This window comes from Rhinolophus sinicus, linkage group LG06 (assembly GCF_036562045.2).
Source record: "Rhinolophus sinicus isolate RSC01 linkage group LG06, ASM3656204v1, whole genome shotgun sequence".
Taxonomy (NCBI): Eukaryota; Metazoa; Chordata; class Mammalia; order Chiroptera; family Rhinolophidae; genus Rhinolophus; species Rhinolophus sinicus.
In genome coordinates this window covers 134,502,956-134,516,484 of record NC_133756.1, presented here as the reverse complement: position 1 = coordinate 134,516,484, position 13,529 = coordinate 134,502,956, and the positions used below count along the sequence as shown (strand labels likewise).

Sequence of the window (13,529 nt, the reverse complement as noted above, 5' to 3'; positions counted from 1 at the left end):
TAGGATGCCATCTTTCTAACCTAAACTCTCCGTTTCTACAGAAGAGCATATTGTAGTCAGACAGAACTAGTTTTAGATGTCCCCTTTGCCACTCACCAGTCTTGGGACGTTGGTAAGTTAACTTCCCTAAGCCTAAGATTCCTGTAAAACAGAGACAATAATAATCCCCACCAGAAGGATTAAGGAGATGATTCAATAAGCTAATGGAATCCAAGCGCCTAGCATAGTAACTGGCACTTATCAAGCATTCTAAATGACAGCTTTACTCTATTACTCTTTTTTGTTTGTCTCAATGTCCTTTTGACTATTTCAGTTGAAATAGTGCCCTTTGTAATACATGGGGAAAAGGATTTTTAAATCACCATATAACTTGGACGAGCCAACTTTGAAGAAAATTGTTCCAGTATTTTAACTAAAGTTCATCCCGAAATTCCTAACAAAGGCCTTTTAACAACAGGATATCTGTCCAAGACCTCAGAATGCCAAAACATAGAATTTCACCTTTAACTTGATAATTCAGGATGAGGGAGACTAAACAGATGGAGCTTTGGAGTCATGACTTTATAGAATGACTCCACCTATTACCAGTTGTTTGACCCTGTGAAAGAGACATAATCACTGTGAACACCAGTTCATTCTACATAGAAGGGAAAGAATAGTAATTACGGTTGATGGGAGAATGTTAAAAAAATAGCCTATGTAAAGTTCTGCCACATCACCTGTGATTAAAATATAGCAGCTCTTCTTATCATAGATTTAATATTATATCACCTGCTGGTGGCTTCATTTCATCAATGTTAATCAGTTGGGGCTATAACATAGGGGGAAAAACAAATGTCAAAGCACAGAGGGCCACCCTGACCCTCAGTCAGTACTTACGTCGGCAAACCTTACAGCACTGGCCAGCAATGTGCACGGGGAGGGAGTCTGGGGAGCAATTGAGAGGGGGGCACGACATCCTTCGGCATTCCACAGCACCACTCTGAGGACAGAAAGACAGGGAAAGGAATCTCAGAAGTACCCTTTGAAAGGTCCCGTGTGGAAAAAGCTCACAGCTCATCCCAGAAACCTCATCAGGGAAACAGAAGCACTGCAAGGAATTCCCAGTCTGCTCCAGGACCGCAAATAAAATATTTTCTCCAGCCTGAATGAACCCGTGCCACCTCAATTACTTTTCTGATACACATCACTGGCTTCATTCCACCTGCCCATGTGGGCTAAGTAGATTAGGCAGAAAACAAAAAGCCTATTTTTACAAGAACATAAATAACACCTTTTGCAGACCCTGTCAATCATCGTTGAGGCTCTAACAATATGCTTTGTATTTTCCCAGACAAACAATGGCATTATTCAGATAGTTATCAAATAATTTCAACTGCACATGGTTTACATACTAATTGGTGGGGAGGGCTTCTGTAATTTTCTGAAACAGATGAAGGAGTACACAAATGACAAATACCCTGAAAGTTGGGGGTGTCTTACAATTCTCTGAAACAGATGATGGGTACCTTGTAAGATACAATAAAGCATCCAGATATTAATTGAACCCCCTTTTAAAACTTATTCTAGCAGAGAAAAGTTGTGGCTAAAGCTAACCCAATCTTAGGTTGTTTGAAAAATCAGAGTTCTCCCTCCCTCGGTCACTCAAATTTTTCAAACAGTAAGCTTCTTATAATGACATTAAATCATATGAGAGTGTGTTGTCAAGGGGAAGTATTAATAGATTTTTAATTTCCAAGTATTTATTCATGAAATGACACTTTTCCAACTTCCCTTCACAATGTCACAGATTACTAAGCAGGCACTTAGTAAAAAGGCAACACTTCTTAGAGTTAGCAATATGTATTAAAGAAGAAGATTGCATGATTAATTAGTGAAGCTGCCCTGTTAAAACTGCTGTCATTTGATTAATTTACAAAGAGGCTCACCTTGCACGTGCAGTTCCTGCAGTGATCACCATCAACCCAGGAGTCTTGGTCTCTATAGAGCAGTCCACTCACTTGACAGGTCTTCTCGCAATGACAGTTTTCCAATTGACTAAGTCTTGTCTCTGCATAATTTAGCTGCAAACAAGAGTTACTAGGTGTAATTTCTGTAATTCAATTGCATTGTCCTAACAAAGCTAATAGCAACAAGAAAACAACAATCCAAGGAGGAGGGGGAAAAAAATGCTCCGAGCAGCTCACTAATTCTTAGCCATATCTGTCTTTTGTTTTGGAGTTTTTTTCTTCTTTTACATGAGGTAGAATCATTCTAAATTAAAGACACATTTGGCTCCCATGGTCCAATGAGCACCAAATGAGACATTAAACTATCTCAGGGACCTCTTGGGTGTTCATAAACGTATGTGCTTTCAGCTCAAAGCCCACGTGGAAACACTCGTAATGAATGTGTTCTCAAGGACTCATTACAATGTTTACAGGAGATCTAATCAGGAATGCCAACACTCTGACATTTCTCTCCCACTATCCTCTCTGTGTTCTTCATACATGAACCAGAGTGTCATGGTTTACAAGCTGGGAAGTCATGGCTTCCTCTCTTAGGAAAAATTCTGGGGAGCTGGGGCCAGAAAAAGTCATGGTAGGAAAGTCACAGAAGGATCTAGTTTCTCTCCAGCTCAGGAGCTCCCAAACAGAATGTCCCAAGAATCCACTTTGGTGTTCAGATGAAGGTCAGGAGAGGCAACTAAACCCCCAGGTGAGATCAAGATTTAATAAAAGAAATTTTTCGTTTTTCTAGGTCACCTAACTGTTACCATTAATCACAGAATCTTAGAATATTTGATTGGAAAGGGGTTATAAAACTTAAATGTTCTCACAAGTAACCCTATCAAGTGATTATCCAGCCTATGTCTATATATCTACAGTGGTGGGACACTCATTATCTTCCAAGGAAAGCCATTTTTGTTGTTCGTTCTGGATGCTTGAAATATCTTCTTTGGTTTGAGCCCTGAAATCTCTCCCTTTTTCTTACTATATGCAGTTTGCCTTGTAACCATCTGAGCAAGTTTAATCTCTCTTCAAACACATACAGTTACCTGTCCTCATGCCCGCTCCTGACCAAAGTCAGCACCACCAGGTTCCCTTAATAGCTCTTCATGATATGGTTCCAATCCTCTCTCCTGATCACGTTCAGCCTACTCCAGTTTGTCTTCAAAAATATGGTGGCAAAAAACTGAACTTTGCTACGATCTCTCTATTGTCACATCATACTAAGGAGTAACTCAATCCAGTAGCAGTATCATTCTTCTTCCCCTTTCCTTACATAGTGACTGCCTTGACTGAAAAACAAATACCACTGCCAAAAAATCCATCACATGGTTTCTCTTTTCCTTCTCAATCACAACTATACCTCCATGTCCTGAGTGTTTTCCCCATACCGGAGATCAAGCCAATCTGTGATCCAACTAAGACTATTGCGAGCTAGTACTTTAGATATAATGGTTGAACCTCGGTAATGATGACGCTCACCATCTTTCTACATGAACTAAGCTCCAGTCCATACGTGCTCCTCTCAGTTACTGATAACAGTGCTACTTTGTAGAAATGGAATCCATGTATAATGCCAACTTTGGTTGCTGTCACTGATTATATCCTCTTCCTCTACGCTTTTGGAATCTCTCAAGAAAACGTGTTTCTTGCCTGTCTTTCATGGGTGGTGCCAATGGGCAGGGAAAAGAACAACTAGCATCCTAGACCAACCACAAGCTCCATAATCAGCTCTAAAGAAACTGAGTTGATGATGCCTGAAATATCAGCTTCCTATGACTCTTGAAATATGCATGCTCTTCCAAAAATTCAGGTTACATTTAAATCTCCAGCATGATTATTATCTAGAATCTAGTTTCTAGAATACACACACACACACACACACACACACACACACTCACATATATTTAAATTCCTTGGGAATTCTTTAGGAAATGAAGATAAAATATACTTCCAAGAGTTTGGTAAGGTCGTAACCAAATCTATGTATAGGTAAGAGATGATAAAAAGGAGATGTCCCATATTATCTTTACTTCATTTCTATATCCCCAGTACTTCCTACCAAAGATAGTGATTGGTGGCTAACCTGGGACTGAACAAGAAAGAGGTGAATTAGATCTGCATTTCCCCCAAACGTGGCTCAGAATAGGATACCTGTGAGAGGAAATGTGCCAGTCTCACTCTGAAAATCTGGACCTCTAGCATTTGTAACACGCCAAAAATGGAGATTCTTAAAGCCTAAATACCCAAAAGGCAATTCTGCAACTGTCCCAGTTTCTTGAAAATCCAGGAGCTTGCCTAAGTGTAATACTGTCGCCAGGACCGTCCAACAAAGCTGAGCTATGTTCAACTATAAAACTCAATTGCGGGGCGACTGGATGGCTCAGTTGGTTAGAGCACCGGCTCTTAGTAACAAGGTTGCCATTCAATTCCTGCACAGGATGGTGGGCTGCGCCCCCTGCAACTAAAGATTGAAAACAGCGACTGGACTTGGAGCTGAGCTGCGCCCTCCACAACTAGATTTAAGGACAACAACTTGGAGCTGATGGGCCCTGAAGAAACACACTGTTCTCCAACATTCCCCAATAAAAAATTTAAAAAGAAAAAGAAAGAGAGAGAGAAAGAAAGAAAGAAAGAAAAGAAAGAAAACATTAAAAATATATGGTATTAAAAAAAAAAAAACTCAATTGCAAGGAAAGCCACAGTTTTAATATAATGGAAGCCCTTCTCAGGGCTGACTTTGTTTCCTTTCTGAACTCTGTTTTTATTTTTTAATATATTTAGGCTTTTCTGATAACATTTCAAAGCTCCAATCTCTGAACTATAAGAGCACATCAGACACAAAAAGATATTAAAGCAAAAAGCTAACCCTTCAAAAGCACTTAGTATGTAATCTTGCCTTCCTATTTCCCCCCGCTAAATCCTGTTGCAACAATAAAGAAGAAAAACAACTCTGAATCAAAAAATGATTTACCTTTTCTGCCACTGGTAATTAGCATGCTGAATTTACACAAATTCATTTTCAATAGCTATTTCTACACTACCTGCCATTTTCTCCAGGAATGCCTGCAGATCCAAAATAGGTACGGTATCAAATCTACATCTCTATTCTGTTTTACCTTTGTTCATGCATTTATCTAAGCAACTATCGACCAAATCATTTATCCTTAACTCTACACATTCAAAGATAGACAGCAGAAGCCTTTTTCACAGTAAGAGGTCAATGAATGGATCTGAGTACATTAGTGGTGTGGTGGATTGCTTTTTCTTTTTTCTTTTTTCTCCTTTGAAATACTATTTGACATTTGCTATATGGAAGGGAAAAAAGAAATCTTCTATTGTGTTAAACCTTTAAGCTTAATTGAAAAATCACTATTGAGCTCCACAAAACAATGGAAATCTCAATATTAAATATGTTACAAGCTGAAATGCTGCTCCAAGTGCTGCTTGATTAGCATAAATAGCTTTGTCAAAGATTTAAACAGAAGTAATCAAGAAATTCCCAATCTCCAGCATCTCTTCTTCCTCAGCTTGAAGAGCCTGACTCTATCACAACGCACCTGGCCCAGAAGGAGGGTGCTTTCTACAATGTCGAGACTACCTGGGAAAACTTCCAGAGTAAAACCAGGAGGTTGGTGGTCTCTTCTGGATCACTCAGTGGAAGAAGTAGGGGACAACTTCCCTGCACCTTCTCTGCCTTGGAAAAATGTATGGTTTTGCAGGAATTCCAGGATTCTTCAAGAAGGTTCTGTGTACCCTGGCCGCTGTCACCTGAAGGTGCATGCAAGCTGTTCCCATGGTTTGTCCTACATCAAGCAAGAACATACTCATTTTCCCACCTCCCTACATGAAAGGAGAAAAGGAACAACAAACCCTCCTAGGCAGACTTGACCGCTGGGCTTATCAGGGGACTGCGTCTGTTTGGTTTGATGTGATGTGGGCTGCCATCACCTATCTTGCTTGTGCACTGGGCTTGCTCCTTGGTGGTATTCCATGGCTTCCACGATGATCTAAGTGTGAGGACTTTCTGCTGCTTTCCAAGGCCTCCGGGCACCTGCCTCCAGACCAGGGCCTTGATAGCAACTCACAGACTCTGCCAGACTGTAAGATGCCAAACTACTGGGGAACCATTTTCTTAGGGACCATCTTCCCCTCACAGTTGCCTATTTGTTCCTTGGTTTAACTATATCATTAATGACAGTCACTGCTAATTGAATGCCCAGGTTGTGTCATGCACCAAACCAGACAGACCTCAAAATCTCACTTGCCTGGTCTCAGGGAATCTTTACAAAACCATACATGATTTTTACCAATTTGCATGTGGGGAAACTGTGGCGGCAACAAATCCCGTGAAGCCTGGAGCTCTCCCCTTGATGGCTGCACAGTGTACAGGGCAGAGGAGTTAGACAAACAGGGTCTGCCCAGTATGGGGTGTCTTAAAGGAAACTCCTACATGCAGGTGCGGGCCCCAAAGGGCTGTAATGAATAAAAAAAAGGAAACAAGGCTTGCACAAGGCACACAAAGAAAATCTTCCTGTTCCATTTTTGGCACCCGCTAGAGGGAAATATCTACCTTGAGAATTCTAACAAGAATTGTTTCCGGAGGATTCACATAGCCTATCCGAGGTGTGAGCCTGAGTCTGAGCAGTCTCTGTGATCTGAAAACCCTTACGAAGATAATGTGATATAAGGCGGCCCTTGCGTGGTCCTGGCAGAAGTGCACACAATGTCAAACCAGGACTTAGAAAAGTCCACATGTGAGTATGTCCAAGGCAAACAAGTAACCAAAGGAGTGAGTCAAGGGGCGTTGTGCTTGCCCTGACATTCCCCCTTATTGAAAAGTTGCTATAAGCTCTGTGTTCACTTTTCACTCCATCTGAATATTTCTCCTCCTCTTTTCCTCTTTTTATGGCTCATTCTTCTCACTGAGACCTCCATTCTCCTGCTGCAGCATCCACCTCCCTCTCCCCATCAGCCATTCCTTTTTTGTTTCTCTTTCTAATCTTCTCTTCTCCAAGACTGAGTCCCAGCTCTGCCATCCACTATCTTGGGAAAAGTTACATATATATAATTTTCTTGGAACTCTGTCTTCTTGTCTGGAAAGGGGGCTAATAAATCAAGCCTAGCTCATAGGATTGTTGTGAGGACTAAAGTGACAGGGAATATAAAAAGTTTAAGCATTGTAACTAACACACAGTAAATACCCGATAACTATTACCTAGTATGAGTGACTTCCCAGATTCTTCCAGATCAGGAGTTGACAAACTAAGGCCCATGGACCAAATCTGGCCCACCACTTATTTTTGTATGGTCTCTGAGATAAGAAAATCTTTACATTTCTCAATAGTCATATTTTAAATTACTATATTTAAGTAAAATGAGTATGTACATAATATTCTCAAATTTGCCTCTTAGCTTGCAAAGCCTAAAATTCACTAGCTGGCCCTTTACAGGAAAAGTTTGCCAACTCCTAATCTCTTCTAGATTACCATAGATTCCAAACTACACAATGAAAATGGATGTATTCAATTTTTTTCTAATTATAATTCTCTTCATGGTTTGAAAGAAACAGACATAAATACTCCCAAGTGCCTGGGGTTGGGGGGTGGAAGGGGATGAGAAAGTGGATTAAATTATCCTCTACTTGCTATTGCCCACAATTAAATATTCTCTGCCTCGAAAATGCTCATTTTCCGTAATATTTTGAGAACAGAGCTCAATGTGGCTTCTGGGTAATATATGGCTAAAAAGAAAAGAATGGCATTCCCTGGAACAGGAAGGACAGAAAAAGGAATGGCATCGTCAGAGCCGGGGAAGGGACAGCCACCGTCACCTGAGACTGAGTGGCATGTTTCTTGTTCCAAAAGTTTGGTAGCAAGCTGAAATATAATTAACAGTATTGAGATCAGACAATATGAAATAAAAGCTTCTCTACACCACAAGCTGGGAAGGCAAATAATTGCCTGCATTTCACATTTCCACTGTACGCTGAAGTGAAAAGCTAATGCTTCGCTCTCGAGCCTCAGTCTCAGTTTCTCAGAAAAGTGTTGTCTCTCCTTTCCAGACAAAAGGGGACTTGGATAAAAACCTAGTTTGAAACAGACACATTTTCTTCAGCAACACAATCTATGGGTCCAAAATATAGCCCTACCTCCAAAACACTTACCTACCCACCAATTTCTTTCTACGTGCCCTGGCTGATGACAAGGAGCAGTCATAGCTGCCAGTAGACTGGGATTCATGGATCATTTGCACTGTTATTAAAATTCTTCCTTTCGCAGAGGACAATGCCTCTTAGGCCCAACCTAATTCTTTCTTCGCCCTGGGCTGGAACTCATGTCCAGGACTGATTGGTATCGTAACAACAGTATTTGCTACATTTTCTATTTATCCAGTGCCTCTCTCCACAAAGCTCAGGGCTCTTCATGATGAATCTAAATTTTATGAATATATATTAAATCCCCTAATTGTTTTCATGTTTGGCTCTTCCACTCGATATGAACATCACTGGGGTAGAAATCCTATCCTGTTCATCAGTGCATCCTTTGTAACTGATACAGTGCCTGGCCCATAGCAGACCCTCAGCAGGTTCTTGTTAAGAAAATGACAGAGAGGAGAAAAAGATACAGAATGATAAAACTGAAGGTGCTAAAAGGCAGGCTTTGCCTCCTTCCCTATTTAACCCAGGTAGGACCCCCTTCTGATTATTGACAATTATTCTTACATCCAAAACGCATTAGTTTATAAGCAGCAGTGGCTCTGACCATATATCATCTCACAGTGTTACCAGTTGAATAGCCAATGGGCAAATTCCTTTCCACTCCCAGGAAATCATTGGTAATACATATTGCCTCTTTTTTCCAAACATTTTTCAAGTAAACATTTTGATACAGCCTAATAGTATCAAAGACAGAAATTGTTATATTTACTGTAGGTAGTACTGTTTCAAGAATAAACCATTTTCATAGTAACATATTGCAGACGCCAAGGCTTAAAATGTTTCCATTACAGCAGATCACTTTAAATTCCAGATAGCAGGGAGAAAGAAATGAAACGACACAGGTGAAAGTTAGATACCTACTTTTGCAGTCATCTTGGCCAAAAGCTCTTGCAAATCCATGATTCCTTGCACCAGGCTTAAAAAGTCACTACAAGTTGGGCAAGCTCAATAAAGAAAATAGAAAATAAAGTGATACAGTGCTAATATAAGAAAGAAATTGTTAAAAACACTAGTTGTTTGGCTATGTAGAAGGGCTTTTGCTTTTCTGGTTAAGTATTGCTTTGAAATTGGTGTAAAATCACAAAGGATTTCAGCTCTAGATCTTTCTCTTTTATTAATAAACAAAAAGAAAGAAACGGGGAAAAAGGACTGTTAACTGAAAAGAAAAGCAATGTAACACTTTAAAATTAAAATTAAATCCGTTTTTATTTAGAGATGACTGAAAAAAATGTAAATAATCATAGAAAATGAGAAAGTAAACTCACACCCAAGTCAAGCAGTTTAAAGAATAGTTTATATATATATATATATATATATATATATATATATATATATATATTAAACATATCTTTCCGTATCAATCTGTAGAATGAAAACTGCTAATGTAATCTTTTTCTTACCTTCAAATTTTAATTCTCTAAATTATAAGCTTTTTAAAAATTCAAAGATACATTAGTATATAGTATAGATAAGTTTTCTTTCACTACCCTTACCATCTCATCAGTCAACATTGTAAATAGTGTGTGTGTAACCCTCCTGACCTGTTTCTCTGATATTATCAACAAGTTCTGTAATATTAAAAAATTCACAAATGCTTTAAGTTGCTACTTACTGCGATTCAGATTCGGACACTGCGTTATGTATCCATTCGGCATAAAGATGATTTTCCCATCTTGGATGATCCCCTTGATAACAGAAGAGAGAGGCGGCAATCAAGATTACAGTTACCACTTCAAATGGCCCTATCACATGTTCTCTGCAAGGCAGATTATTTTTAAAGACCAATATCCTCATTAAAAGGGTGAGTTGGCCTTAGTCCACACTGAACTACTCCAAACCATCCTCTTCTAGAAATGTTGAAATGAACATTCATTTTCAGAAAGCTACAATTAGTAACTACTGGCTGATGCAAATGCCCTTATAGCACTAAAGATCCAACCATAAATATTCTTCAACTATCAGACTAAAAAGGCATTGATGCAATAAAAATTCTCCTCAATGCCCTAGTCATCCTGGAATATTAAATATTCCTGATTTACAGGACTTTTATTTTTTTAAGTGGGAGCAAAAAGATCATAGAAACATATTAAACTAAAATGTTTCTATTGATTCATTGAGTCACAGAAATAAAATTAGACATGAGGAAAATTCCCTAACAATCTTTGCTCTCAGCTAGTGAAGTAACATGAGTGTTGGCGGGTTAGTCTTAAGACTTGCTCAATATCTCACTGTGCGTAAAAGATGGTCTTTTAATTCTGTAACTTAGTCTGGAAGTACAACCCCTAATTTAAGAACGTCTTCAGAGCTGCCATCTCTCAATGAAAATATTGACTTGGCTTTTGGAGACTTCAAGTTGAATTGTAAGACTCTGTTTCTATGTTTTTGTTTTTGTTTTCCCCTGATTTGATGGAAGAGATATTACAGAACAGATGGAAAATGTAGAATCTGGTTCAGAATATTGAGCTAAATCTATAAATAAAATATAGGCTTTAGATAGTGTGCAAGACTGTCAGAGGAAGTAACATTTAACATTCATGTGCTCATGTTCTACACAGCAGACAATATCAGCAAATGCTGTTTTCTGCGTATTATTTCAAGATAAAACATTAATTGGAAATGTTAAGAGAAGTAACAGGAGCACAGGACGTCTTCACCAGAATTAGATACATTTATTATCTAACCTCTTCCTCTTCAAGGATGATGCGCTGTTTACGATGATGAGAGGAGACAGCCCCACCAAGGGGAGGAAGTCCCTGCCACGCTCCTCAGTATGATTCATAATCTCATAAAGTTGCGGGGACCTTCCAGGGAGTAATTAGTGGAGTGCAATCTAACTGTATCAGCTTCTTTCTGGTACGAAGTTGTGCAATTTTCCAGAGCAAATTCACTCCTTTAAGAGGACAGGGTACCTTTCAAGTACATTTGAGAACTTTGACAAAAGCATAGGAGTGGAAGTCAGGGGACCGGGGTTCAAGTTCGGGATCCATTTCTGGATAATTGGGTGAACGTGGACCTCAAGTCAACCACCTTCTCCAAGCTTTAGTTGCTTCACCTGGAAAATGAAGTGCTGTATGCACAAGCTAAGGGTCCTTCCAGCATTCAAGTTCTGGGTCAATGAAACAGGTGACCAAACTGAAATTGTCACAATTTAGATCTTGGTGCATTTGCTACCTTTCAAGTTAAAGAAAAAAAAGAAAAAAATGAATGAAGGACAGAGAAAGCTGCAGATTTCCATCAAAGAACAGACCATCATAGAGGGATGAATATCATCTTAGCACACATCTGTCCTATCAGGCAGAATGTGGATGAATTTAGAGTGACCAACTATCTGGGATTTCCTAGGATTTAGAGAGTTCAGTGCTAAACTGAGAGACTCACAGGTCAACCAGGACAGCTGGTCACCCGAGGTGATTCAGAAATGGTGAAAGCACACAAACCAGGTAAGAATCGGTCCATCTATTACCTGTTTGTCAGAAGACCCTAAATCATTCTTATTTTTATCAGCCATGAAAAAAACCTCAAAAACCTGGAGTACATTTGTCATAGTATTAATTACCTTTCCAAAAAGAAATGGAAAAAACATTTGAAAAGGATATCCCATCCACTCATCCTGCAGCAACATAATATAGAACACGGCACTTTTGCTTTTTTTCTAAGTGACTAATGATTTTATTACATTATGAATTACAAATTGCCTCTCTTTCACACATCTTTCTTCTACCTGCCTCCCTCCTCACTTCTCTCTCTTTCTACTTTTAATCTCTGGCACACACTTGTGTGTTACACAGATCATTAGGTAAAGGTCAATGATGTTGACTTGAACAAAAACAGAAATAAGGGCCGACAGCTTCTCAGTGCCCATTAACACAAAAACTCAAAGCACTTGATATTTTTTTTCCTAAGGAAAGGTCATGAAGCTCAGTCCACATAATGGCACAAAAACGTGTTCTTGCCAAATGCATCAAGATGGGAATGTTAATTTATTTGAATGGATGTAATTCCATGTGGGATTAAAAGAATGGTGGCCATATGCAGGACAAATACCAAATGTAATGCAAAGAAGTCTGAGTAGATGTGTGTAGGCATGTAAAGACATACATGTGTATGTATTCCAGTACCTTCCCCAGAACAAGAACTAGAAGGTACTGCATTGAATTGCCATCTGGACTATTTCGTGCCTGGACATTTGTCAATAAAAGAAGCATTTGTTAAGCATGCAGGTTTTTTGGGGTTTTTTTAGAAAACTACAAAAAGGAATTTCATACAGTATCAAACTACAAATTACAGAGTAGCTTGATCAGCCTTATTTCTCCCAGAAAAATAACCTTCGAGGATTTCTACAGATGAAAATTTGCCTTTCAGCACAGCAACTTCTCCCAAAAAAGATGAAACAAGGGATCAAAAGATAGAATTTCTATTATTTCTCCTTATGTAACTTTACATGTATCTATACTGAACTGAAAAATGTAACTCTAGCTGGGCATATATTAGCTCACCTCATTTGATTTCATTTTTTTCGGACCTATGCTTTATTTCATATCATTCATTGTGGCAGTGTTTCTCAAACTTTGAGTTTCTTAAGAATCACTTGAATATTTGTTTAACATTCAGATTCCTGGGTCAACTCCCAGATTCTATTTCAGTAGGGCTGGAGTGGGCCCAGAAATCGTCATGTTTAAAAGCTGTCCAGGTTGATTCTGATGAAAAGTGAAAGATCCCACTCTGAAAACCCTGGTCTATTGTCGGTCATGTGTTTCATTTGGAACAACAGGGTTTACTCATGAAGTTCACAGAGGGATGTGACATCACAGGAATGGCAGCAGCGAGGTGGTCTTCTTGAGTTCTCCTCCAGAACTTACCACAAATTGAACATCTATAATCCATCAAAGGACTCTCTGCTCATCACACAGAACAGCTAAGAGACTCGAACAAGGATTCCTCAAAGGTGGGCAAACTGGGCGAGCAGGGGAAGAGGGAAGGGAGCGGAGTGCAGACGCGGCCCACATCCACGGCTGCAGAGATGCGGGGACCCCAGGATGCAGAACAGAGACCACAAGAGCCAGGAGGTGGGCTCTTTCCCTTTGTCCCACAGCTGATCTCTCCTGCCGAGAGAGCAGCATATCCAGTTTGAGGCAGTAACCTCACCTAAGACCTCCAGCTGGGCCCTAGGTAGTACAAAGGAAGTAAACACCATACCTGGGCCCCTCCCCCACTCTCCCAATCCTCCCTCCGCCCATCCAGAGACTCAAGCTGGCCCCTGAACTGAGGAGTAGTGTCAGATCACAGAGGAGCAGTAGTGCTCAGGATCTGGGAGGACCCGG

The 13,529-nt window shown here is 39.7% G+C and overlaps 1 protein-coding gene across 2 annotated transcripts in view; it reads right to left on the bottom strand.

Annotated features, from left to right (window-relative positions):
* Positions 1 to 13,529, bottom strand: part of NELL1 (neural EGFL like 1) — a 757,006-nt gene that overhangs the window by 579,242 nt on the left and 164,235 nt on the right. For both annotated transcript variants that reach the window (XM_019742633.2, XM_019742632.2), the window contains exons 6-9: positions 9,821 to 9,893; positions 9,070 to 9,152; positions 1,929 to 2,063; positions 880 to 982 (exon numbers count right to left, since the gene is read on the bottom strand). In XM_019742633.2, the coding sequence (XP_019598192.2) occupies positions 880 to 982; positions 1,929 to 2,063; positions 9,070 to 9,152; positions 9,821 to 9,893 (394 nt within the window). The remainder of the gene's footprint in view (positions 1 to 879; positions 983 to 1,928; positions 2,064 to 9,069; positions 9,153 to 9,820; positions 9,894 to 13,529) is intronic.